Source organism: Solea solea, chromosome 3 (assembly GCF_958295425.1).
Source record: "Solea solea chromosome 3, fSolSol10.1, whole genome shotgun sequence".
Classification (NCBI taxonomy): domain Eukaryota; kingdom Metazoa; phylum Chordata; class Actinopteri; order Pleuronectiformes; family Soleidae; genus Solea; species Solea solea.
This window is the reverse complement of record NC_081136.1, coordinates 20,331,380-20,354,780: the sequence shown is the minus strand read 5'-3', so window position 1 is coordinate 20,354,780 and position 23,401 is coordinate 20,331,380. Positions and strand designations below refer to the sequence as shown.

Genomic DNA, 23,401 nt, shown 5'->3' with positions numbered 1-23,401 from the left:
ACCATTTAAAGTTAAAGTTACATTTTATTAATCCCCTTAGGGAAAGTATTCCTCTGCATTTTGACCCATCCTAGAATAAGGAGCAGTGGGCAGCCACACTGAGTAGCGCCCGGGGAGCATTGGGAACCTTGCTCAGGGGTACCCCAGCCCTTTTTTTGGCCGGGTGGGGATTTGAACCGGCGACCTTCCGGTTACAAGTCAAGTTCCCTTTCCACTTGGCCACGGGCTGCCCAATCAAGGATTGTTGGAGGCTCCTTGTTCAGCCATTTTCTAGTTATGGCTTTTTTGCTGCTTGTTAGTAATATTTGTAGCAAATATCTATCCCACTTTTGCAGCCAAATTGTCAGATTTCCCAGGTACATGATACAGAAATTAAAATCAAGCTTTGGGTTGATTGCTGTTCTAATGGCAGTTACATCTATCCAGAAAGAAGATATATTAGGACATTCCCAAAAGATATGAAAATGACCAGCTGCCATACAATCTCCAGCACTGACTGTGTTCAGATTTGTTGCTTTGTGACTTTTTTATTGTGACTTTTTTTTCCCTCCAAAGATCTGAGTTTAAGGTGGTAGCTTGCGTCTTGCATATATGAAACCAATCATTGACAGATATTAGCTTGCTTTACCCATCTTGATTTAACGCACATTGTTGAAGGGCCCCTTTCCCGTAAAGACTAGAGAGGTTTGTTTGTTAGACTTTGTTCTAAAGTTTTCTATACTGCATCGCATATAGGGACACACCAACGTCCTGGGTCTGCCTATTTTTTACAAAATCCTGTTTGGTCTGGGTCTGTTTGGTCTTGGGTCCGGGTCTATTGAGAGAGGCAGATATGTCTCTTACCCCAACATCACATTTTATGATCCTGTGCCTATCCAAATTAAACATAAAACAGTAGTCAATTCTTGAGTGCACAAAATGAGGATGTGAAAAAAATAATAAAACATTTATCCAGTGGGGGTAGCTCTCTCCATATATCAATCAGGCTCTGCATCAAAGAAATAATGTTTACCTGAACATTTAAACACCTAGATGACCCAAACAAACTGTCTGCAAAACAAAGTTGAACTTGACATAAAATTACACATATTTAACAGAGTTGACTTACAAATTGACTTCCAAAGTTAGGTGGGGAAAGTTTCAATGGTTTTAGATTACAATAGGAAAACTTGCTTGTTTTCTTTATATGCCAGTGTTAATACAGACCAGACCTGTGGTAGTAATCACAGTCTTACTCAGTCCATTAATAGTATGTGACCGCTTTCATGGAATCTCTTCAGTTTATCCTGGATGTGTTTCAGGTGTGTTCCTCTGCCTCGGCGGGATGTCACACCTGCTCTTTCCCAGGGATGGTGTCTCGCTCTCACCGTGGTTTCAGGTTCCACGGTGATCAGGGCTCCGGAGCAGCCTGAGATAAATCCTCCTTTGATCAGGTCATCTGTTGCCTCCATTGCGTTGTTATAGATGACTGGTCCGGTGTCAAAAAACACCCGGAGTGTCACAGGGTACAGCGTGTGGAAACAAAGCCCCTTCTCTTCTGTCTGATGGAGGAGTAAGCCTTTCTTTTCATAATGACTTCAGTCAGGTAGTCTTGTTAAAAAAACACTTCCGTCGTGGTCAATCTCTTTACTTTTCCAAGCACATTGAAGCACCAGCTCTTTTATTTTAAATTCCAGGAAATAGATGATTTATAGATCTTGGTTTGGGTCCGACAGACCGATGGCAGTGCTGTATGCCGAGGGCGGCGTCGGTGAGGGACAATTCTGTTTTAATAAACCTTTCTAGAAAGTCCTGTATGTCCTTTCCCTCGGATCCCTTTGTAATTCCGTGGATGCGTATGTTATTCCTGCGAGGCCGTGCCTCCATGTCCGTTAGCTTCCAGAGTATGAGAAAATACCTCTTTGGTGTCGGCGTTCCACTCCTCAAGTTCAGTTGCTCTCTGTTTCGTATCCTCGACTCTGTCTGTTACTTCTTTTAAATCAGTAACAATGGTGTTTAACTTCTGGTTAATTTCCTCTCTGAAGTCCCGCAGTTCTTTCTTCAGCAACTCCATTAGGGCTGTAAAGTCCCAGTCGACTGGTCGATTAATGAGTCGATACATTCTGGCTCGACTAAAATTCTGATCGAGTTTTTTGCCGTAATTATATATATCATTTTAATACAGTCTATGGTTCATTTTATTTTGTCAAGAGGAAAGTACAGAGTGCTAATGGGGCTGTTTTCAGAGCACCCCTGTTATTTGCGAAGCTGAGCTTCGCAAATAACCAGATAAATAACTCGAAGACTCGTGTTGAGCAGGAGGCTCATTGTCCCAAACTCTTTCCCCCTTTTTAAATGCTGGAGCTATTGCTCTGTCGATTTTCTCTTCCCAGCATGTGAAGCACAGAGCACCTTGTTATGGTGCTTTTCCCTGTCCACAGTTCTAGCACTACTCGGCTCGACTCAACTCTACTTGGTTTTTCTGCTTTTCCATTTAGGATACTAGCTGGTACATGGTGCTTTTTTTTTGGTACCCGCTCTGGCGAGGTTCTAAGCCAGCTGAGCCGATACTAAAATGTGACATCAACAGACTGCCGTTCACTGATTGGTTAGAGAGTGTCGTCACTGGAAGAGCCATGAGTGCGATGTCTGACACAAGAATTAGACCGAACAGTGCAAAACTTTAGATCACTTAAAAATCCCAAAATGGACCACATGTTTAGGAGGGTAAAATGGTAGCAATTTAAATCATGGTTTGTGTTTGTATTACAGATATGATGCCTCTCTTGCACAATTATGTTACCGTGGATACAGACATGCTCTTGTCCAACCCAAAACACTTAGAGGTCATCTACAGCATGTGCAAAAAGGTCAGACTATATTTCCTCACAGTTGCATCAAGCCTGAACTTTCACAAAGTTCACTTTCCGCAGTGTTTACTATACAGTTTTCTGACCTTTGACCTGTAGGTGCTGACCACAGATCCAGGAGAGGATGCTGAGTGTCACGCTGCCAAACTGTTGGAGGTCATCATCCTGCAGTGCAGAGGCAGAGGCATCGACCAGGTCAGTAAGAGATGGAGATGGACTTGTTGCACTTGAAAGCACTTTTATAAAAGTCTTTTATAATAATAGAATTTACTCAGAGACAGGGGTGGACTGGGAAAAAAAATTGGCCTGGAGAAAGGATTTAGGATTCGAGAGTGTTTATTTATCACTCATTACCACACAGCTGCCTGCTGCCTATCACAAATCTGGACATGAAAAGTAGAGGAGTAGTGTGGAATAGGTTAAGTTTGAACAAGATTACATGCAAAAAATTAGTCTGCATGCAATCAGAACGTTGGCTAGTTGAAAACAATAGTATAATGATGTGAAAAACACTTAGAATTTTATTTTAGAACAGACAGTACAGCTCAACATAATGCCCCCTGTAGCAAACATCTCTGTCATTTTCTTACTTTTGGCACTACCTGTGCTGCTAGTGATTTTTTTTTTTCTCTGAGCTTCTCAGCGCTGCCTTTTTGTTTTTCAACTCTCCATTTTTTTTCTCCGTTTCTCTCCCTGTCTCTCTATTGCCGTCGCGTCTTCTCTCAGTTGCGTTGTGTCTGCAGCTGAGCACTGTGTTAGACGGCCGCTCTTTATGTTTGTTTTGCGGCACAGCGCCTGTGCCTTGTCTCTGTAAGGGCCGGCCTGTGAGAGTTACTGTAGTTTTCAAGACAAGGCGCAGCAAAATAATAATAATGATTAAAAAAAAATGTCCGTCCCTCGGCCGGCCCAAAATTGATTGGCCCACCGGGAAAACACCCGCTACTCCCCGATGGCCAGTCCACCCCTGCTCAGAGAGAAAACATCTGCTCAGGCTGCCCAGTTTCAGTACACTACCATATCTTGTTTAATTTATATGATTCATTGCGTTTAACAATATATACAGCTGTGCTTTATACATCTATATAAAGATGTATAATGTATATTTCAGGGTCTCATACAAAGGGTGCATGAGCTGCGTGATGTGGAAGATGAAATGGTGGTAAAAGTTCACATCTTGACATCTTAACATCTTGTCCTTGTGTTTTACTATGGGGTTAACATTTCGAGCATAAAGTTGCCTGATTGTAGGTGTTATTTTAACCCCCAGATATGTGAATCCATCTGGTGCCCAACAAAAGGGTTTTACAAAGTCAGGTTCATACCCATACGAAAAACCGAGAGGCATGATTTCAGATTTTGTAAAATTAACCTTGTATCCAGAAATTTTACTGAACTCTTTCACACTATTGATGAGCTCAGGTATTGAGTTTGATGGGTCTGTTAATGTCAGGAGGATATCATCCGCGTACAGTAGAATGTTGTGCTATTTTGTGTAACAATAGAGGTGATAGAGGTGACCCTTGAGCTGTACCTCTGTTAAGTTGAAATTGGGCAGGAATTACAATCAGGCCCTAGGCACGTACCTAGTTTGCCTTTGCGTTAATCCGGCTCTGTGTACAGATAATGGTGAATTATGCCTACAACACTCACTATAATGTCATTTTTTTGAAAGTAAGCAAGACCAGATAATGTGTCAAAAATTAGTGCGAGGCTCTGGTTCAACTAAACCGTCACTTGTCGTTGCTTTAAAATCAACTTATAACACATCAAAATTGATATAGAGCTGCAAAAATTTATTGATTATTAATCAATTATTTTGATAATTTATTAATCGTTTGAGTGTTTTTTTAAATAATTAAATCTACCTCTCTGAGTTTTCAGCTTCTGAAATATGAGAGGGATCTCTCTCCTGGACAGACAGACGTAGAGTAGGTGTCACATGCACAGGAACAAGTTCAGCAGATTACAAACAAAACATTCAGAATTGAACTGAATCTCGTCCAGGTTGTGATATCATGCCACTTGCCCCATCGCCATCAGGGGTTGGGTCCAACCTTCAGAAATGTACAAGCTGTAGATGAAGGGCTGATGAGGATACTACTAACGTTAGCAATGACGAGTAGCTGTATAAAAATATATAGCAATAGTTATAGTTGTAATATCTGAGCTGTGGTGTTGAAGCTCTGGAATCAGGGATGTCTGTGAAATATGAACACAGAGAGAGAGAGTGAGGACGAGCACACACTAGTGAGCGAAAACAAAGATTAATACATTTTTGTTTGTGGACAAAACAAAAAACAAGATATTTGAGAATATCATCATTTCAATGTTTTTGAAACACCTTTGAACATTATTCAATGTTTTCTGACATTTTATGGACCTAACAACTAATCAATTAATCGAAAAAATGATCAAAATATTAAAAGCTTGTAGATCTGTCGAATCCAACATTCTGCTTGTTACTGAACATGTTTGCCCTATGGTTTGAATGACTCACAAAAGTGAAGTGTATGGGCCTGATGTCTGTTTTTTTTTTTGCAGTGCATCCCTTTGTTTGTGGAGGCAGTGCTGGAGCGTCTGATGAGGGGTGTGAAGACCAGTGAGCTGAGAACCATGTGCCTGCAGGTGGCTATCGCTGCTCTCTATTACAACCCAGCGCTGCTCATACACACTGTGGACAACATGCACTTCCCACACAGCCCACAGCCCATCACTGCCCACTTCATCAACCAGTGGATGAATGACACGGAGTTCTTCATGGGGTGAGAAGGGAAAGAATGCAGAATTTGTTTTGTTAAAAAGTTAAAAATATTTTATAAACATGCACAGAAATATAATACATATCATCATTGAATGTTTGCTCTCAGATGTGCATGCAAGCCTACTGTACATGAGGTAGACAGGTCTCTCCACACTGTGCTCACACAGCGTTACATTACATCCCTGGGTAATGATGAGGCACATAGAGGCACGTAAACCATGTAGATCTACATGGTGTCATGTTTGCAGTGTACCACACTAAGGCCTTATTGTCAAATTTAAATAATTTATTAACAATGTGAATGTAACAATAACCAGTCAATTGGAAACTAACTGTAAAAAGATAAAAAGAAAGTCATAGAGAGTCATGTAGCTCTGTGTTGCTATGAAGGTCCAGCAAACTGTTGTTAAGGCCACTAAATCTGCACTGCTCATACTTGCAGTAACTTTTGCCTTGACATTATACATGGAAGGCAACAATTTGTAGTAAGATGCTACCTGGTTCCAGTATGCTAATTAAGTGTTTAAATCCAGGAATTTCCACCACTGAATAAGGTTGCATGTCTGATGCTCCAAACACATCTATAGCTTTACCACAGGTTGAATTTTGAGTTGCGCTCCAAATGAGGATGGAAGAGTTGCCTGTGTTAACAGAGTTGTTTTCGTAGTTAAGTCTGTGTCCTTATGATGCATGTGGAGATGTCCTGTGCTATGCTACACGTTCAAGCATAGCTTACTCACCAAGGTTTTCTTGTCAACAATGAAAATGTTGTTGAGAAAACTCACGGGGAATGCAAAATACTTCCTCACTGGTGATTTGAGAGAAGCGGGAGGGGGTTTGAGTTTGGCCTCCTAAATCAGCAGTTGCTGTGGTTACTATTAGTTGGCAGCAGCTTCAGGAGAGTGGGAGGAGCTAAGGTGTAGTCGTGCTACAGTGGCTACAACCACAACACTGTTTTTTTCTGCCTGCGGGATGTCACACTGGAGGTGTGGTTAAATCCTCGATTCCACCTTTGCTTTCGAAGGTTGAGATTGTGACATCGTTTTGATGACGCTGCTACACAAAAGTAGACCCGCCATTCATGGACGGATCATTTTTGTGCTATACATGTGTGCATTCACATCTATCAGGTCTACCAGGTAGACCGAAGTCCTTGCTTACTATTCCAATCTTTTTCTTGTTTTTTTAAATGGTCTCTGTAGATAAAAAATTCAAGTTTATACGTTATTTACGTATAAGTCCTGCTGGCTGTCGGACATAGACGTGACTTCAGTTGACATCAGTTGGTGAATTTGACGCTGATTGTTTGTGTCATTGTATGAGGCAAGGTTCTTGATAAAGTTGACCATTTTCAACTTGAGTGAATGGATCGGTTTATGCAGAAACGCGACACCAACTAGCGCCACCTGGTCCGGCCAACGCAAAATGTGTGTCTACTTGCAGCGGTGCATTGACTTTGTATGTAAACTCTCCGCTCGACCAGAAATCAGTGATTTTAGCTTGCAGGGACACAGGAGCTGCTGGTCTACTGCTGTCTCATTTGGAAATTTAAAAGGATTACAAACACAGAAGTCCCAAAATAACACGTTTCAACTTACAGAAAAAGAACTGCGTATAATGATGTAAAAACACAGATTGTTTACTGTATATGTACTTTGGTGCAGTACTGTAAACTTCAGTTTCTGGTCATAAAAGTTTGTCTAACAATGACATTAAGTGTCATTAGGCAAGCCTTTAGAGAATAGGCTAAAATCTTTTATTTAGTTTTTATTTATTTATTTTATTTATAGTTTTTAACTTTACAAAACATGCCACAACAGAGAAACAGTCAAACATGAAAGAAAACCGAGGGAAAGAAAAAACTGCCACACAGTTGTAAATTTACATAAATAGACTTACTGAAAAAAACAGTTGCAGTAATTAAAGTAAAGCAAGTACCATGTGAAAAGTTGAGTCAGGCATCACACCAGACACTGGGCCAGCAAGGGTCCCCAAATTCTCTCAAATCTGTTCTGTTGTCAGGTTTGTGCAGGCGCAGTCTTTCCATTTAAATAACTGATAACATCTCGCTCAGCCAATGAGCTTAAATGTGGGTGGAGTTTTGACTTCCAGGTTAGAAGAATACGTTTCTTTAGCCACCACCAACCCTTGGTTTAGAGTGACCTGCGTGTCGTGCAGAAGATCAGAAGTCTCGGCAGAGCATCCAAGGACGGTCAAGTCATGGTTAGGCTGAATGACTCTGGAGTAAGCTTTTGACAACTGCTCAAATATAGTCGACCAAAAATTGTGCAATTCAGGACAGAACCAGAAAAGATGTGCTAGTGAACCCTCAGCAATATGACACTTATCACATACACATGATAAGTGTATGTGATAAGTTGTGTGAACTGTTTGGTTTCTCTGCTCTCCATGCTGTTGTTTAATCTGTAAAGTGACCTTGAGCTGGTGAAAGGCGCCAACAAATAAAACGTGTTATTATTATTGTCATTATTATTATCATTATAATAATAATTATACAGGGGACACAGATGGAAAATACAGTGCAGCACCTTGTACTGAATTAACCTGTAACGTGAGTTAATAGAGCAACAATGGACCCGAGACATTGCCTCCTCCCAAAGTTCTGCCGATATTTCAGAGTTCAAGTCTTTGAACTTTGTAGCTCTTTTTCAATCTCTTCCAATCTGCCTCGCTTAGTCCTTTTCAGTGTTGCTTCATAAGAAATTATTTGCCCTCTAATATACACTTTGGGCCACACGGTGTTATAGAGGTTAGCACTCTCGCCTTGCAGCGAGAAGACCCGGGTTCGAGCCCCGGTTGGAACAAGGGCCTTTCTGCATGGAGTTTGCATGTTCTCCCCGTGTGTGCGTGGGTTCTCTCCGGGTTCTCCGGCTTCCTCCCACAGTCCAAAAACATGCAATGTGGGGATTAGGTAAATTGAACACTCTAAATTGACCATAGGAGTGAGTGTGAGAGTGAATGGTTGTTTGTCTCTATCTGTGTGTGGCCCTGCGATGGACTGGCGAACTGTCCAGGGTGTACCCCGCCTATCGCCCGATGTAGCTGAGATTGGCACAGCACCCCCCGCGACCCTCTGGTTGAGGATAAAGCGGTAGATGATGACTGACTGACCTCCCCATGGTCTCAAGAAAACTGTAATGTGTGTTTTAAAAGCCTGACCCTCAAGGAGATGGGGATTAAAATGCCAACTGTAGGCTAGTCTAGGTGAGCACAATTTAAGATTAAGATTAATGGGGCTGTGATCAGATATTATTATGTTGTAATATTTAGTGTGGTTAATGTTAGAAGTTAATCTGGAATCGATTAGAAAATAATCGATCTGTGTGTATGATCTGTGTACATGTGAATAAAAAGAGTAATCCTGATTAGATGGGTGCTGCAGTCTCCAAATATTCACCTTCTTTACTTTCATCAAATTGTTAATGGTTTGTACAGCAAGAACATTAGGTTGAATCATAATCCGGGATCAGATCATTACCTTTCAAAAAAAGCCAGGTCATCATGCAGGGTCTGGATCCTTCTGGTGTTGTGGGCTGTATACAGTGTGCTCTTTCAATAACGACTGGTTTGGTGAAGTTGTCATCCCCCAGCAGCTTAGGGATCAGGTTAGACACAAACTCAGTCGGCCTCCCTTTCTCCTCACCCTCCGGGACGCCAACAATTCTTATATTCTGGATCTCCCTTCGAGATCTGAAAGCTTGGCCCGCAGTTTTTTATTGTCTTACCGCAGTTCAGCGACTGAAGTTTCCACTGCATGGATACGTTGCTCGTGGTCTGCAGCCTGACTCTTGGTGGTAGTCAGTCTCTCGGTTAGCTCCTGCTGGATGGACAAAATGTTCTGAAAACTCTGCTTGAACTTATCAAACCGCTTGTTAAACGACTGCAAAAGCATATTTGACAATTTATGCCAAGTGAGTGGAAGCTTGTCTTTGTCTCCAACTCGTGACTTGACCAGTGATTTCTTGCTAGCTAGATCACGGCTAGCATTAGCTGCGGTGACGGCGAGCAGGCGGCCAGCTCCCTTTCCACCTTTGCAGGTTTAAGTGTTCAAAAAAGCAGTTTTGAATAGTAAGATATGGCGTGCTGTGTGGAGCTCTAAAATCCACGTCCACACTGCTCTCATCTCACTAGCGCCGCCTCCCCTTTGTTCTTGATCACTGTTGTATGGGTTCTTAGATAAAGCCTTTTCAGAAATTGGTCAGTTGCCCTCATTCTGTCTCTCTCTTCCTTTCTCTCCCTGATTCACTCCTCAGACTTCATGACCGTAAGATGTGTATCATTGGACTAAGTGTGCTGATGGAACTGCCCAGCCGACCAGCAGTGCTGGACAGTGTCGCCGCCCAGATTGTCCCCTCCATCCTACTCCTTTTCCTGGGCCTCAAACACATATATGCCTCTCGCCTGATCAACAAACCCAATATGCTGGCCCAGGCAGGGCCTCAGGAGGAAGACCAAAATGGTGAGAGAAGAGACAAACACTTTTGCCAACTCCTCTGTAAGGACAGTCGCTATTGGCTGTCCTAAAAGTTGCTAGAAGTCGCTAAATGAACAGAGGCGGCCATGCGCATGCGCAATTCATTAGCAGCCTGGACGCGGAGTGGTGAGGGTCTCCTCTCTGCCCTGACTGCAGGCTGGGACTGCTGCGGACGCAACTGTGAGACTGACCGCCTGCGAGTGCTTTGGGAGGGGATCCCTGCAGCACCCACTGCTTGTTGAGCACAGTAATTGCAGAGTGATACGTGCTTTCACACGAGAGTCTGCAAACACCACAAAAGTCTCCAATAACACCAGAAAAAGTCGCTAGATTTGTCGCTAGTCGCTTTTGACAAAAAAAGTCGCTAGGAGGCGTTGGAAAGTCGCCAGATTTAGCGACAAAGTCGCCAAGTTGGCAACACTGGAGACAAAGAAGGAAGAAGGAGGGGAAAACCACATTATGTATGATTAAAAATACAAAGCAGATTAAATCATGACAGAGAGAACAGAGATGTGTTTACAGTAACAGTCATGGACTTATATGGTCCCCAATAAAGTGACATACTCGCATACATGCTGTAGGTGCAATCAAAGCAATGAACATTGCTTCTCAACATGTTTGTTATATGTTTGTGTGATTTTACGGACACGCCTATTGTCACCTTGTGTGTATCGGTGCGAGTTAGCTTCTGTGTCTCTATATAGTCACAGTAACAAGTAGAGAGAGTAGAGAGACTCAATAGATGTGCAGCCAGGGGGTGGAGTGGCTCAGTGGTTAAGACCGGTACCCTGTGTGCAAACGACATCATGGTCGCAAGTTCAACTCCACCCCTGGCTGATTGTACTCAATTCCCTTGTAAGTCGCTTTGGATAAAAGCGTCTGCTAAATGACATGTAATGTAATCTGCCTCGACCGGTTGGGGTGAAAGGAACAATGGGGGACACAGGGGGGAGGTGATGTAGAAACAGAAGTGTAGAGTATATAACAGTTGTCTAAAGTTATAGGTTTACACAGGACAGTTCTGAATCAATTATGACATGTTTATAGTACTACAATTCCCCCACCAGTGTAGCTCTATAGCAGCATAACTAAGAGATGGGTAAGGTTTCCCTGAGCCAGCTCTAACTATAAGCTTTATCACAAAGGAAGGTTTTGACTTTAAATACAAAGAGGGTGTCCGCCTCCTGAACTGACTCTGGGATGACGAGGTAAAACTAGCTCTTTAAGTTATGATTGGGCCTGATCATTAAGTCCTTTGTACGTGACAAGGATGAATTTAAATTGAATTTTCAACTATACAGGGTAGGTATATACAGTGTAGAGAGTATGTACAGGGTATATACAGTGTAGAGAGTATATAGAGAGTATGTACAGGGTATATACAGTGTAGAGAGTATGTACAGGGTATATACAGTGTAGAGAGTATATAGAGAGTATGTACAGGGTATATATAGTGTAGAGAAGATAAATAAAAGCTCCACATTGTAACCTGAAATAAGATTTGAACCATCAGAAGAAGAAAAGATCTGTGGTAAATTTAAATGTATGTGTGGCTGCTAATTGAAGTAAAAGACAGTTCCTGTGAAACTGCAGTAGGTCAGAAGATTACTGAGGAGGTGGAGGTGAATAGTTAACAAAGCAGCACAAACTTCCATTTTTCAGTCAGTAAAGGCCGTCTACCAGTAAAATCTAGCAGCAACCTAGATGTCTTGAGATGTCAAAGACATAAAGCTGTAGATTTAATCAGACAATGCTGGTTTTGAGGGCAAGCATTTAGACTGAGTCTCGGCTCAAGGTGCGGGCATGGCAGTATTTTTTATACAATCACAATTCAGAAAACTTGAGCTCTATCCCTTTTAAAGGATTTTATGTTCATGGATGTTCTTTGTTGGCAGAGGAGATTCCCAGTGATGAAGATGAGGTGAACGAAAACCGAAATGCCGGTCAGCAGCAGTCCAGCACACTGATGTGTCAGGGAGGTGAGGCAGATGATGAAGATGAAGATGACTACTGGGATGACGATGGCTTTGAAGGAACACCCCTAGAGGAGTACAGCACACCCCTGGACTATGACAATGGAGAGGACGAGTATCAGTTCTTCACATGCACCCTGCTCAGTAAGTCATCCATTTCAGTATTTAGTTAGAGCCACAACTAAAGCACAAGAGGAGTCTCGAACACAGATTAAACAAATTTCTATGTTCTATGACATATCTGTCTGTCTATCTAGTGCTGTCAGCGTTAATATGTTAATTTTGGCGATTCATTTAAATAATTGAACGTGTTAAAAATATGAACGTGTTTGTTTACTTTATTATATTATTATATATATATGTATATATGAATATATGTATATACCAATATATTTATGTACACACACACCTGGCTTTTTATATGTATTAGGGGTCCAGAGCACTGATGCAGCCTGGTACCAGAGTCTGACTGGTCCACTCAGTGATGATCAGAAGAAACAGCTCCAAGAAATCTACAGCATCTCCCAGCAGCGCAGGAGCACCGCCACCAAGGGCCAGTGGTGAGGGAAATACACTGGGGAAAAAGTGAGATACAGATACGCAGATAACAGAGATGTTAAACATTCAGAGAGCTGCATGAAGGGCTGCAATGATTGATCAGTTATTAATTGATAATAAAATTGTTCTGCATTTTTCAAAATTGTGATCATTTTTAGGTTTTTTTTATTTGTTTATTTTTTTAAATGAAAAGTAAAAGAACACAATCCATCTCTGTTGTTCTAAAAGTGATTGTTCATCTTTCTTTGAAGTGTGTCTACTGACACCTGTGTGCGCCCCGTGTGAGCCCCCATGCTAATAGAAAGCATAATTCAATTCAATTTTATTTGTATAGTGCCAAATCATAACAAACATTATCTCAAGGCACTGTACATAGACAACATTAAGATGAGCAGAGAACCCCAACAGTTCACACAATGAGCGAGCACGAGGCATCAGTGGAGAGAAAAAACTCCCACTTAACAGGAAGAAATCTCTGACAGAACCAGACTCAGCTGTGCAGTCATCTGCCTCGACCGGTTGGGGTGAAAGGAAAATGTGGGACAGGGGAGAGGTGGGGGACAGAAAGGGGGGAGAAAGGACAAGAGGGCTTAAGAAAGACATGCTTGCTCTCAATGAAAACACCATGAGATACAAGGAAAAACAAAAGGTACACCAGTGAATATCACTTAGCTAAGATGAATCTGAACAAACAATTAAGGGGTGCAACTAGCGATCATTTCATAATCGTTAAATTTTTTTGATTTAAAAACTGATTCTATGATTCTAAAATCATTCCATATTAAAAACTGGAATGATTCCAGTTTTTAATACTTATATTTACATTTAAGAAGCTGAAAAACAACACTCAAACAAATTAATCAATTATCAAGATGATGATGACAATTTAAGAGCAGAGGATAATTGTAAATGCGTGACCATGTAGAGACAGAAATGACATGCCTCTGTGTAAATAAGATAAATAACATAAGGCTACATCTGTTTAGAAACACTGCATTCAAATCTGAAGTCTTGAACATAAAACTGTATGAGTTCTGTTAAGAGTAAAACGCAGTCTTTACGTATTTTCAGAGAACTGATGGTGAAGATCTGCAATGTCAGACCTGAAGAGAGTTTTGGTCGCTTCTGAATGACTTCAGTCCACATCAGAACCACATCCACATCAGAGGATGGCTGGAAGGATGGATGGATGATCAAGCACCAGGGGGTGCAGTGGCATTATATCAGTTTGGATCTGAGAGCCCTGTATAGAACCACAGACTCTTACTGAAATATTTCTCTCCTGGACAGAACTGCCAACCTGTGTGTTTCTGCGCATGAATTAAAATGTCTTTGACCAGCAAAGTGTGTGTGTGCGAGTGCGTGTGTGCGAGTGCGTGTGCGCGTGCGTGCGTGTGCGTGCGTGTGCGTGTGTGTGTGTGTGTGTGTGTGTGTTAGAGAGAGAGACAAAGATTGACAAAGAGAAATTTAAAATTTAAACGGTGTTTGTTTGTACCAATTATAAGCACTTGTTTTAATCTCTGTAAGTGAACACTTTTTTATCATCTCACAAAAAGTCAAGACCTGTCTGTGATTCTGTCTGTTTGGGTGTGTGTCTGTCTTTCTTTCTGCCATCTGTATGTCTTTCTTTATGTCGTCTGTCTGGGTGCCAGACTTCAAACTGGAACTGTGAGCTCTTTAGACTTAGGGCCTCCAAGTCCATTGTTACACAAATGAGTTGTAAATGAGAGATCAAAAGAGAAGAATTGTTTTTTTGGGTTGTTTTTTGTTCCTGGGTTTTGTTTTTGTAATGGTTTTTGAGCTAATTTAAGGAAGTCATAAAAATTAATTCAAAATCAGTTTTGTGTTGTTACTTGACTTTACAAATGACTGTATTTAAGTGTCTGTTCCACAATCCCACAAAATGCATCTATGTTGCTCAATGCTGTAGATATAGGAAACTGGACTTGAGCTTGGGTTCCTGTGGATGGGGTTTCTATGGTGTTCCATGATTTACAGGGATGTGGTGTTTGTTAAAGATCCTCTTACAGACATACACCGCCTGACCAAGTCGCCACCTGGATTTAACTGATGAAGTGATGCACCCATCATGCCTAGTGCCTGCTGAACAACCTGTGGGGGCAGGTTGTACAGCAATTATTTAGTCTCATTGTGTGATTATTTTCTCAGAATGTTACGGACAACAATAAGACACAGGGCATCATGGAAAAGAGCCAATGGGATCTCAAACATATTTGATTCAGAATAAGCAGACTCACAAACTTGCCCAGTATCAAACAGGCCACATTGCTATGCTTAAGGAGTATGAGGACTCAAAACAAGTTTTTAAAAAGGTATGCACATTCCATTAATATATGTTGCGGTGGGCTGAATTTGAGCAGACATGGTCATACTTAACATTGTTCTATAAATTAGACAAACATTTATAAAATGTCCCTCACAACACACCTGCACAGACACAAATACATATACATATACATTTATAAATATATAATAGTTGGAGCTTAAGCCAAATAACATTCCAGCTTTGTATCAAACAGTCCTTTGGCAATATTGCTCTCATGGAATTAAACCTCCCCGCCACTGACTCATGCTCCCCTAAAAAGTCCCAGACCTGCCTAATTCACCCACTGGTTCACTCCGGAATTACGAAAACTTAAAACCAAAGCCCACTGCCTGGAACGCCTACACACAAAACTATTGTGGTCAATGGGAAACTTGCTTTTGGGGCCGCATGAGTATTTTTTGTTGCAGTACCACGAGTGGCCACCATGACAAAATTGTTTTCAAGGCAAAGGGGGCGGTGCTCTATCCAGGTCTAGTACATCCATGTTGAGAGGCGGCAGGGCGGGTCCTTTCCCGATGTTGCATTCAAGTGCTTTACATAAGGACCGACATTGAAGTGACAGAGCTTATCAAAGCCTTTCTCCCACTATTCATCATTTATACAATCATTTTATTATGTGGTCAAAATATGTGTCTCTCTGACCTTATCGGTTTTCCTGGTACCACTCTTCTTACTGAAAAGCAGTTTTAGGGATATTTTATTATACGTGAATATGTCATTGGTGTTATATTATTTTATATTATATTATTAGTATTGGTATATTGGTGTAATATTAGCGTAGTACAAAAAGTACAACAAGTACTCGGATGGATGATGAAAATGGTACCCACAGGTCTCTTCAGGAAACTGAAATTTCCCTAGTCGGATTTGAACACAGCACAACGCATCTACACCGTCCGCGGAGTCCACAGCATTAACGAAAGCTACACACAGGGCGGAATGAACGGAAACCCCGGTACCCCCAGCATCATCCTCAGCCCAGCGGAACTGTGGAAACGGCCAGGCTCGACATGACAGCCCTGGAGCCGGAGAAGACAGACCACCGGCGGCCGCGGCTCATGGTCCAACCACAGGCGCTGTGGGCTGCGGTTCGCTACGCCGTGCTGGCCGCCCTCTGTGTCTTGTGCTACAGTAATTCTCTTCACGGGGAATTGGTGCACGACGATGTGTGGGCTATCATTAACAACCCGGACGTCCGACCGGGGTCCAGCCTTAGGAACATATTCAGTAATGATTTCTGGGGCAAGAGGATGGCGGACAACACGAGCCACAAATCCTACAGACCGCTGTGCATCCTCACCTTCAAGTAAGTTCTCTCTGCTGGCGCAGTTTGAACCCTAAAACAGTCTGTGTCAGTCGAATTGCTCTGTCACCAAACACGTCACCAACTACAGCATGACGGTGACAGCCACTGTAAGTAAACACTGTAAGTAAAACAGTGGCAGCCTCATATGGCGATTTTCCACTAGCTCAACTCGCCTCGGCACAACACGGTTATTTGGCTTTTCCATGAGTGATGGTACCTGGTACTTTTTTAGTACCTGCTCTGGCTGTTCCAAGCCAGGTGAACCGGCACAATGCGTGACATCTTTATACAGGGATTGGTCAGAGTGCAAGGAAATGTCTAAAATCTTAAAATGATTTAACAAAGGAGTCTGGTGTTCAGTGACAGCACTACTGAAAGCCTGAGATGGCGAGTGGTGAGCATCACAAACCCTGCTGCTGTATTCAGTGACTGTGTCAGACGGAGTCTGTGCTGTGATCTTTTTAATTAACTGAGTATAATGATTCACTACATCGAAAACAACTGCTTTAAAAGTTACTATGTCACGTATAAAACAAAGTAACGCAGTTTCATGCAAGCTGTGATGACTCTGCCCATGTTGTGGAGGTACTATATTGTAATGTGGTTTTCCATTACAATATAGTCCAAATCGTGTTGTCGAGCCTATATAGCGGTGTCTCCCTCCAGTAGTGTTGTAGTACTCGAGATCGGTCTTGGTCTCGAACTGGTCTCGGTCTCGTCTCGGAATCAACTGCATTTTTACTCGGCTTGTCTCGGTCTCGGACAAAGCGGACTCTGGATTTTATTTCAAGACCGGTCCAGACCATAACTGTGGGGATATCAATAAATTGCCTGCGCATTTTTGGATTAACTTGTTAATATCATTACTGTGATTTTGTGTAAATCGTATTGCTTCGGGTACAACCAATAATTGACTAATTTATCACTTGAAATTTTTGTCACCGTTAACGGCTGTCACCCCTCCCGCCCCTTTCACGCGCCCCCCCACAAAAGTGCATGTGAGTGACAGGAGAAGAGGCCGTGAGAAAATGTCAGCCAACTCATCTATAATAAAATTTGGTTACCTGAACCACAAATACTTTTTGTGCATAAATACCTCCATAAGAAAACACAGTGCAACTTGTAAATTCTGCAAAGCGTCTTGGTCTAACGGTCTTGGTCTTGTCTGGGTCTCAACCCCTCAAAGTCTTGGTCTTGTCTCCGTCTTGACCCCTCAAAGTCTTGGTCTTGTTTTGGTCTCGATACACTGTGGTCTTGGTCTCGACTTGGTCTCGGTTTAGGTGGTCTTGACTACAACATTACCCTCCAGTATACGAGCTGTCATAAGAACTGTATATTTCTACTTTTACCTGTACTTTTTATGCAGCATTAATTTTGACAACAATGTCTAGGAGGTCGGGAAGAACATGCGCAATTCTCGGCTGCTCCAACAGCAATGGGAAACTTCAAATTTGGATAAAAACTGAATGTGAACTACACAAACCTTTACCTCATGAAGAGTGCCCCTGTCTGCGGCCGTACGGTCTGTAGGTTGAACGGTTCACAAAATCCACGGTTCGGTTCATATCACGGTTTTTGTATTTTTTTTTACACTCATATCATACTATGTATCAGATCTATGGCCTAATAATTAGATTTTTTTTTATCAGATATTCTTAAGGACATATCATGCAATCTTTCAAGAACTGAAATAATGAGGCAGCTTGATTAAGCACATCATTGTAACAATCCAGAGATTTTGAAACAGTAAGAGGAGAGACATTGCTGCATTTTCACGTTTATTTATTCTAGTTTCCATTCCATTATGTCACTGCTTGTGTCAGTGCTTCAGAAAGATGCTCACTTGTGTGGCCTTCATAAAATCTTCTACTCCAAATTAATGTAATGAGCAGTCACAGTTAGAAAACTTTCAGTGGCCCTGGAGGTCCATTCATCTGTAGTAAGAGCCACGTAAACTGTGTCAGACAATTATTTGACAATTCATTGTAGTGTCTCTTCATAAAGTTCAGGAATCACTGTGTTGCTGAAGTGACGGCGGGATGGAATATTATACCATGGCTCAAGTACTTTAATCATATGCTGAAATCCTGCATCCTCCACCATGGCATAAGGCTGCATATCTTACGCTATAAACACCCCCATTGCTTTACTTGCGGCTTTTGCCCTGTCTGACTTCTCACAGATTGCCTGTTTAAACTAGAGTTGTTCCGATTCCGATACCAGTATTGGAAATGCCTCCGATACTGCCGAAAATGTGGGCATCAGTATCGGCGAGTACAGGAGTCCATGCACCAATCAGATACCACGTAATTTATTAGAGCTCCGTTAGCTCTGACATGGTTCTTCTTCGCCGCTCTTGAAACAGTTTACGCTGTGCTTAGAGGTGTGAAGAAGAACTGATCACCCGACACCTGTAGACAAGGAGCTAACGTTAGCTCATCATGTCGGCGGTTTTGCAGTATTTACCAGTTAGCTCCGTTAGCGTTGTTAGCTGCGCTAGCTCCGTTAGTGCGCCTACAGTCAAACCGGAGCGGCTCGTTTATTAAACGAAAAGAGCAGCGCTACAGCTAACCAGCGTACTTGTGCCCTGCGTATGTATGCCTCTGTTTTTAAAGTTTAGCGTTACTTCAGAGACTCATTTTAACAATCTGGAGTCATGTCGAAATGATGTCACGCGCGTCCTTTCCCGGTCAGTCGTCATGGAAACATGAAGCTCTGCCAGTGCTGCGGTGTTTGGACCAGAATGAAAACAAACGTACAAGCTGAAAAACGAAATAACATATCACTGGTAAAAATAAAAGGCGTCCATTTGCTGTATTTGTTCATGTTTTACAGAGGGTTTAACCTGAGCCAAACCTTACCACCAATGATAATCATATCACAGTCATGCAGGTAGTATGATATATTTTTTTTATAACACACTGGTATTGGTATCGGTACTCTGTATCGGCCGATACCCACAGCACAAGTATCGGAATCCGTATCGGGAGGGAAAAAATGGTACCGGAACATCTCTAGTTTAAACATCATTTGGTCCAAGATGAACAAAAAAATCCTTTTGGGACCATGCCCTGGCCATCTTGAATTTGGCGTCAATCTTGGCGTTTTGCAAGTTTTCTAACTGAACAAACTTGTCTGAGGGCGTTTATCGTAGCAACACGAAAAAGGCCTCAAATTGTACTAGACCCATCCAAGTTCAAAAGTTATTGAACATTTCGCAGATTCAAAAGGGCGTGGCCACAGCTGCCATTGGAATTTTGGTGAATTTCGACAATTCGCCACGAAACAGGAAGCTCTATAACTATCGGCACGAAACTTCATACCGTTTGCTGCCAAACACGAAGTGCCCTGTAACTCACCTGTACATTGACCGATTGGCTCGAAACTTGATATGTGAGACCAAGGGCCCACCCTGACCATGTCTGCAAGCCATGACCTGCACACAGGAAGGACGTCTTCCCAGACAGGAAGTGACCCGTAACATTGCCATACATTGACCAATCTGCACTAAACTTCACATGCAAGATAAGTCACCCGGCCAGAACAGAAGATTCCAGGGCTGACCCGACCTGCTGGGGTGGGCGGCGGCTGCGAGGGCCCCAATGTGCGAGGAACCTATCGTTATCCTTCAGATTATTATTAATCTGAAGGAGGCTTTCCGGTCAGCCCTGGAATTTCCAGTTGTGGCTTTCCGGTCAGGCTTTTTTCCCACAAAACTTCAGGTCACATCATGTATCTCCTTGTGGTGCCAAGTGCTTGAGCCTCATTACTGCCACCTACAGAGTGTTAAGTGATAAGTAAATGTAAAATACTAATGACTAATTTCTCACCTCAAGTGATTTTAAAACTGCGTTCTGGGGCACATAAAAATATTTATTTATGGTGTATATTTCTTTTTTCTGCCGCAATGTTCTGGCGAAATGCATTCTGAGAGACACAGCTTTCCCAAGTTTTTGTGTTTGCACCATGAGTTAGAGTGTTCATGCAGTTAATGACTCTCTGGGTAGTGAATATGGTGTCTGGCGCAATGCTGTGACTCAAAATAAAAGTCACTTTCTGTTCTACTGATTCTCCTCTTGTCATAACGGCTTACTGCAACTCAAGCATGTCCCAATGTATACCAAGCATTTCTCACACATTTATGGGAAATCCAGGCATTGTTATATTGGGTTTTTGGCAGAACAACTGATACAAAACCGATATTACAATAGGCTAATATTAGGCCGAAATTAACAGTGGGCTGATTACTATACCAGTGCTTCGTCACCAACCATCCTCCTCTAGCGACACCCCCAATATTGGGGGTTGGAGTGGATACGCAGCACTTCTATTTCAGCAGAGCCGCATAAATTCACCAGAATTCAGCAGCTGGAAAAGAAGTATACTTTTCAGAATACAAGATCCTGTGTTGACACCACATTGTATTTCACTTTTCTACCTCACAGAAAGAATCCTCACAAGCTCAGCGTGCTCCTGTTTATTTGCTCGGTAGAAATACTGCTACGTTTGTTGTGTTTACAACATTTACAGTGTATTTTAGTGCGAGAAGAACCCCATAAAATCCTAGTCTTGTGACTCCAGCTGTGGAAATGGGCGGACGTGAGACACAAGCAGTGTAACTTGGCGGGGTTGAGCAAACCAGAGCGTAGCGCGTCCATTCTCCCCAGCAAAAGTGATTACTATTTTCTGATTGGCTGACGGGTCATTCATTCCGATGGAGCTGCTCACAAAGCGCATACACTGAAAAGGTTTCTGTCTTCTGGGTTTATTTCCGAGTTGTGTGGCCCATAGAGCATGTGTAGTAGTTAGAGATGTAACGATATGGAAATTTCATATCACGGTTATTGTGACCAAAATTATCACGGTTATCAATATTATCACGGTATTGTTAGATGTGTTCAAAATGTTCAAAAAGTACTGAACACACACTGAAATCTTTTAACCAAGTTTTATTTAAAAAAAGAATACTTTTCTTTACATTCACTGCTCAAGACTAGATGTAGTCTTACAGATTCAAGAACTGGTACAGAAAAGAAAACTCACTGTTTTATGTACCATAAGTAGAAATCAAATGTGCATATGAAAGCAACACTGCCATTTTAAACAAAGTAATGTGGCAGAAACAAACATAATAACATAAATAAATAAAAAGAAATGTGAAAATTGTGAAGATGGCGCCTTGTGGCCATAAGAGGTAACTGCACTTTGGGCATGTAGATATATATACTTTTCTTCACATTCAGTGCTCATGTAGGAAATCTAGTCTCACACATCAGAATCTCTGTTACAGAAAGGACATTTTCAGTATTTGTTGTACCTTAGGTACAAATCAAATGTGCATACACTAACATTATTAACATTAACATTATTAAACAAAGTAATGTGGATGTATACAATTCAACCACATAACAACAAATCTGTAGTGCAGGTGTTTAAAATAGCACAAACCATTTGCAAATCAAATGAACCACAATGATAGTCTGTTCTCTCTTTAATGAGAAATAAGGTGCTGCTGACTTTGTTCACTTGAGATTAAAATGTAAAAATGTCAGCATATTTACTTTGTCTGGTTTAAGTAGCGATCTGCGAGGGGAAACAATGTGCCCGCTGGCACTGAATAATCTCTCAGATGGCACGCTGGTTGCTGGGATGCATAAAAGCTTCCTGGCAACCCTGGCAAGGTGAGGCAACTCTGATGCATGGCCCCTCCACCACACAAGTGGATCCTCATCTGCTGGAATGGATGGGAGGGATAGGTAGATCTTTATCTCTTCTTTCACTCTATCTTCTGCAGTGGTCAGAACCTGGCCCTCTTCAACTCTCTGGTTCCTTGCTGAGGTAATCTTTCTCAACAACCCAGCCAAGCCTTTCCTCTCTGAGGCTGCTGTGGTGGTGTTCGTGGTGGAAGTGCTGCTGGTGCTTTGCGGTTCTTCCTTGACTTGTACAGTTCCCAGCTTCAAGGCCTCCTCCCGGACACAGCTGTCAACAGTTGCAGCCTCCGGCTCATCTAAAAAGCTGCTTTTGAAGCGGGGGTCAATGAAACAAGCAATGTGCATGATCCTCTTTGCCTTCTCTGTATATCTGTGATCCAGGTCTTCTCTCATCGCCCTTTTCATCTCCTTGGTCAGGGTTGAGTCCTCATCTTTTTCCACCAAAACATCACAGGTGACGTGGTCCAGGACAGGTTTGATGGCTGACAGTGTCACACGTGTCTCTGAGGCAAGTGCATCAGTTAACTTGCTCAGGGGCTCAAGGAGCTGGCAGAGTTGTTCCATGACAGTTATGTGAGAGTCCTTAGGCATTAAATGCCATGTTCCTCATTCTGCAGCCAATGTGGCACAGACTGGCTGCTGTTGGCTGAGGAAACGCTCAACCATCTTATATGTTGATCCCCATCGTGTCACTACATCACGGATGAGAGCCTTCTGTGGCATGTTGAGGGCAGCTTGCTTTTCTTTCAGTCCTCTCCTTCTCTTCCAGCTCCGTGAGAAGCCTTGGACCAGATGACGGCAGGCCTTGACTGCTGTGTCAACCCTCTGAATTTTTAGAGCCTTCGAGATGGCTAGGTTCAAGTTATGTCCAAAGCACCCAAGCCACAGATCTGTGAACCCTTCAAAAGCCTTGACCATGTTAGTTGCGTTGTCTGTCGTTACACAAACCAAGTCTTCCTTGTTGATCCCCCATTCTTCCAGCATATTCTCAAAAAACTCAATTATGTTGTCAGATGAGTGATCTTCCGGGAAGAACTGTGTTTCCAGGCAGTGTGAAAGCAGTTGCCAGTCTGTGTTGAGGTAGTGGAAAGTGAAGCTGATGTAGGGTTGACCAGACCCGCTTGTACTAGTCCAGATATCTGTAGTTGCAGCAAAGTATGTACCCTGAGCCAAACTTTGTACAACATCAGCTTTAACGTTGTTGAACATTTGGGGTATTTCAGTCTTTGAAAAGAAATTCCGTGATGGAACTTTATAATGTGGGACAGCAACCTTCATCAGCCTCAGAAAGCCCGGCCTCTCAACTATTTGAAACAGCATCATGTCTTTTGCAATAAAATATGAGAGGGCTGCAGTGATGTCTTTAGCCATTTTTGATGAAGGTGCATAAGCAGCCTGCCT

At 42.3% G+C, this 23,401-nt stretch overlaps 2 protein-coding genes across 6 annotated transcripts in view; both read left to right on the top strand.

Moving 5' to 3' along the window:
- ipo8 (importin 8) overlaps positions 1 to 14,474 on the top strand; it is a 33,818-nt gene extending 19,344 nt beyond the window's left edge. For 2 of the 4 annotated variants that reach the window (XM_058625838.1, XM_058625837.1), the window contains exons 19-25: positions 2,752 to 2,849; positions 2,949 to 3,044; positions 5,391 to 5,611; positions 9,885 to 10,090; positions 12,001 to 12,222; positions 12,509 to 12,638; positions 13,691 to 14,474. In XM_058625838.1, the coding sequence (XP_058481821.1) occupies positions 2,752 to 2,849; positions 2,949 to 3,044; positions 5,391 to 5,611; positions 9,885 to 10,090; positions 12,001 to 12,222; positions 12,509 to 12,638; positions 13,691 to 13,715 (998 nt within the window). In that variant the 3' untranslated portion in view covers positions 13,716 to 14,474. Of the gene's footprint in view, positions 1 to 2,751; positions 2,850 to 2,948; positions 3,045 to 5,390; positions 5,612 to 9,884; positions 10,091 to 12,000; positions 12,223 to 12,508; positions 12,664 to 13,690 lie in introns of all 4 variants that reach the window. The other 2 variants (XM_058625840.1, XM_058625839.1) reach the window with 2 other exon arrangements.
- Positions 14,475 to 15,883: 1,409 nt separating this feature from the next.
- tmtc1 (transmembrane O-mannosyltransferase targeting cadherins 1) overlaps positions 15,884 to 23,401 on the top strand; it is an 86,533-nt gene continuing 79,015 nt past the window's right edge. For both annotated transcript variants that reach the window (XM_058625848.1, XM_058625847.1), the window contains exon 1: positions 15,884 to 16,289. In XM_058625848.1, coding sequence (XP_058481831.1) covers positions 15,994 to 16,289 — 296 coding nt within the window. In that variant the 5' untranslated portion in view covers positions 15,884 to 15,993. The remainder of the gene's footprint in view (positions 16,290 to 23,401) is intronic.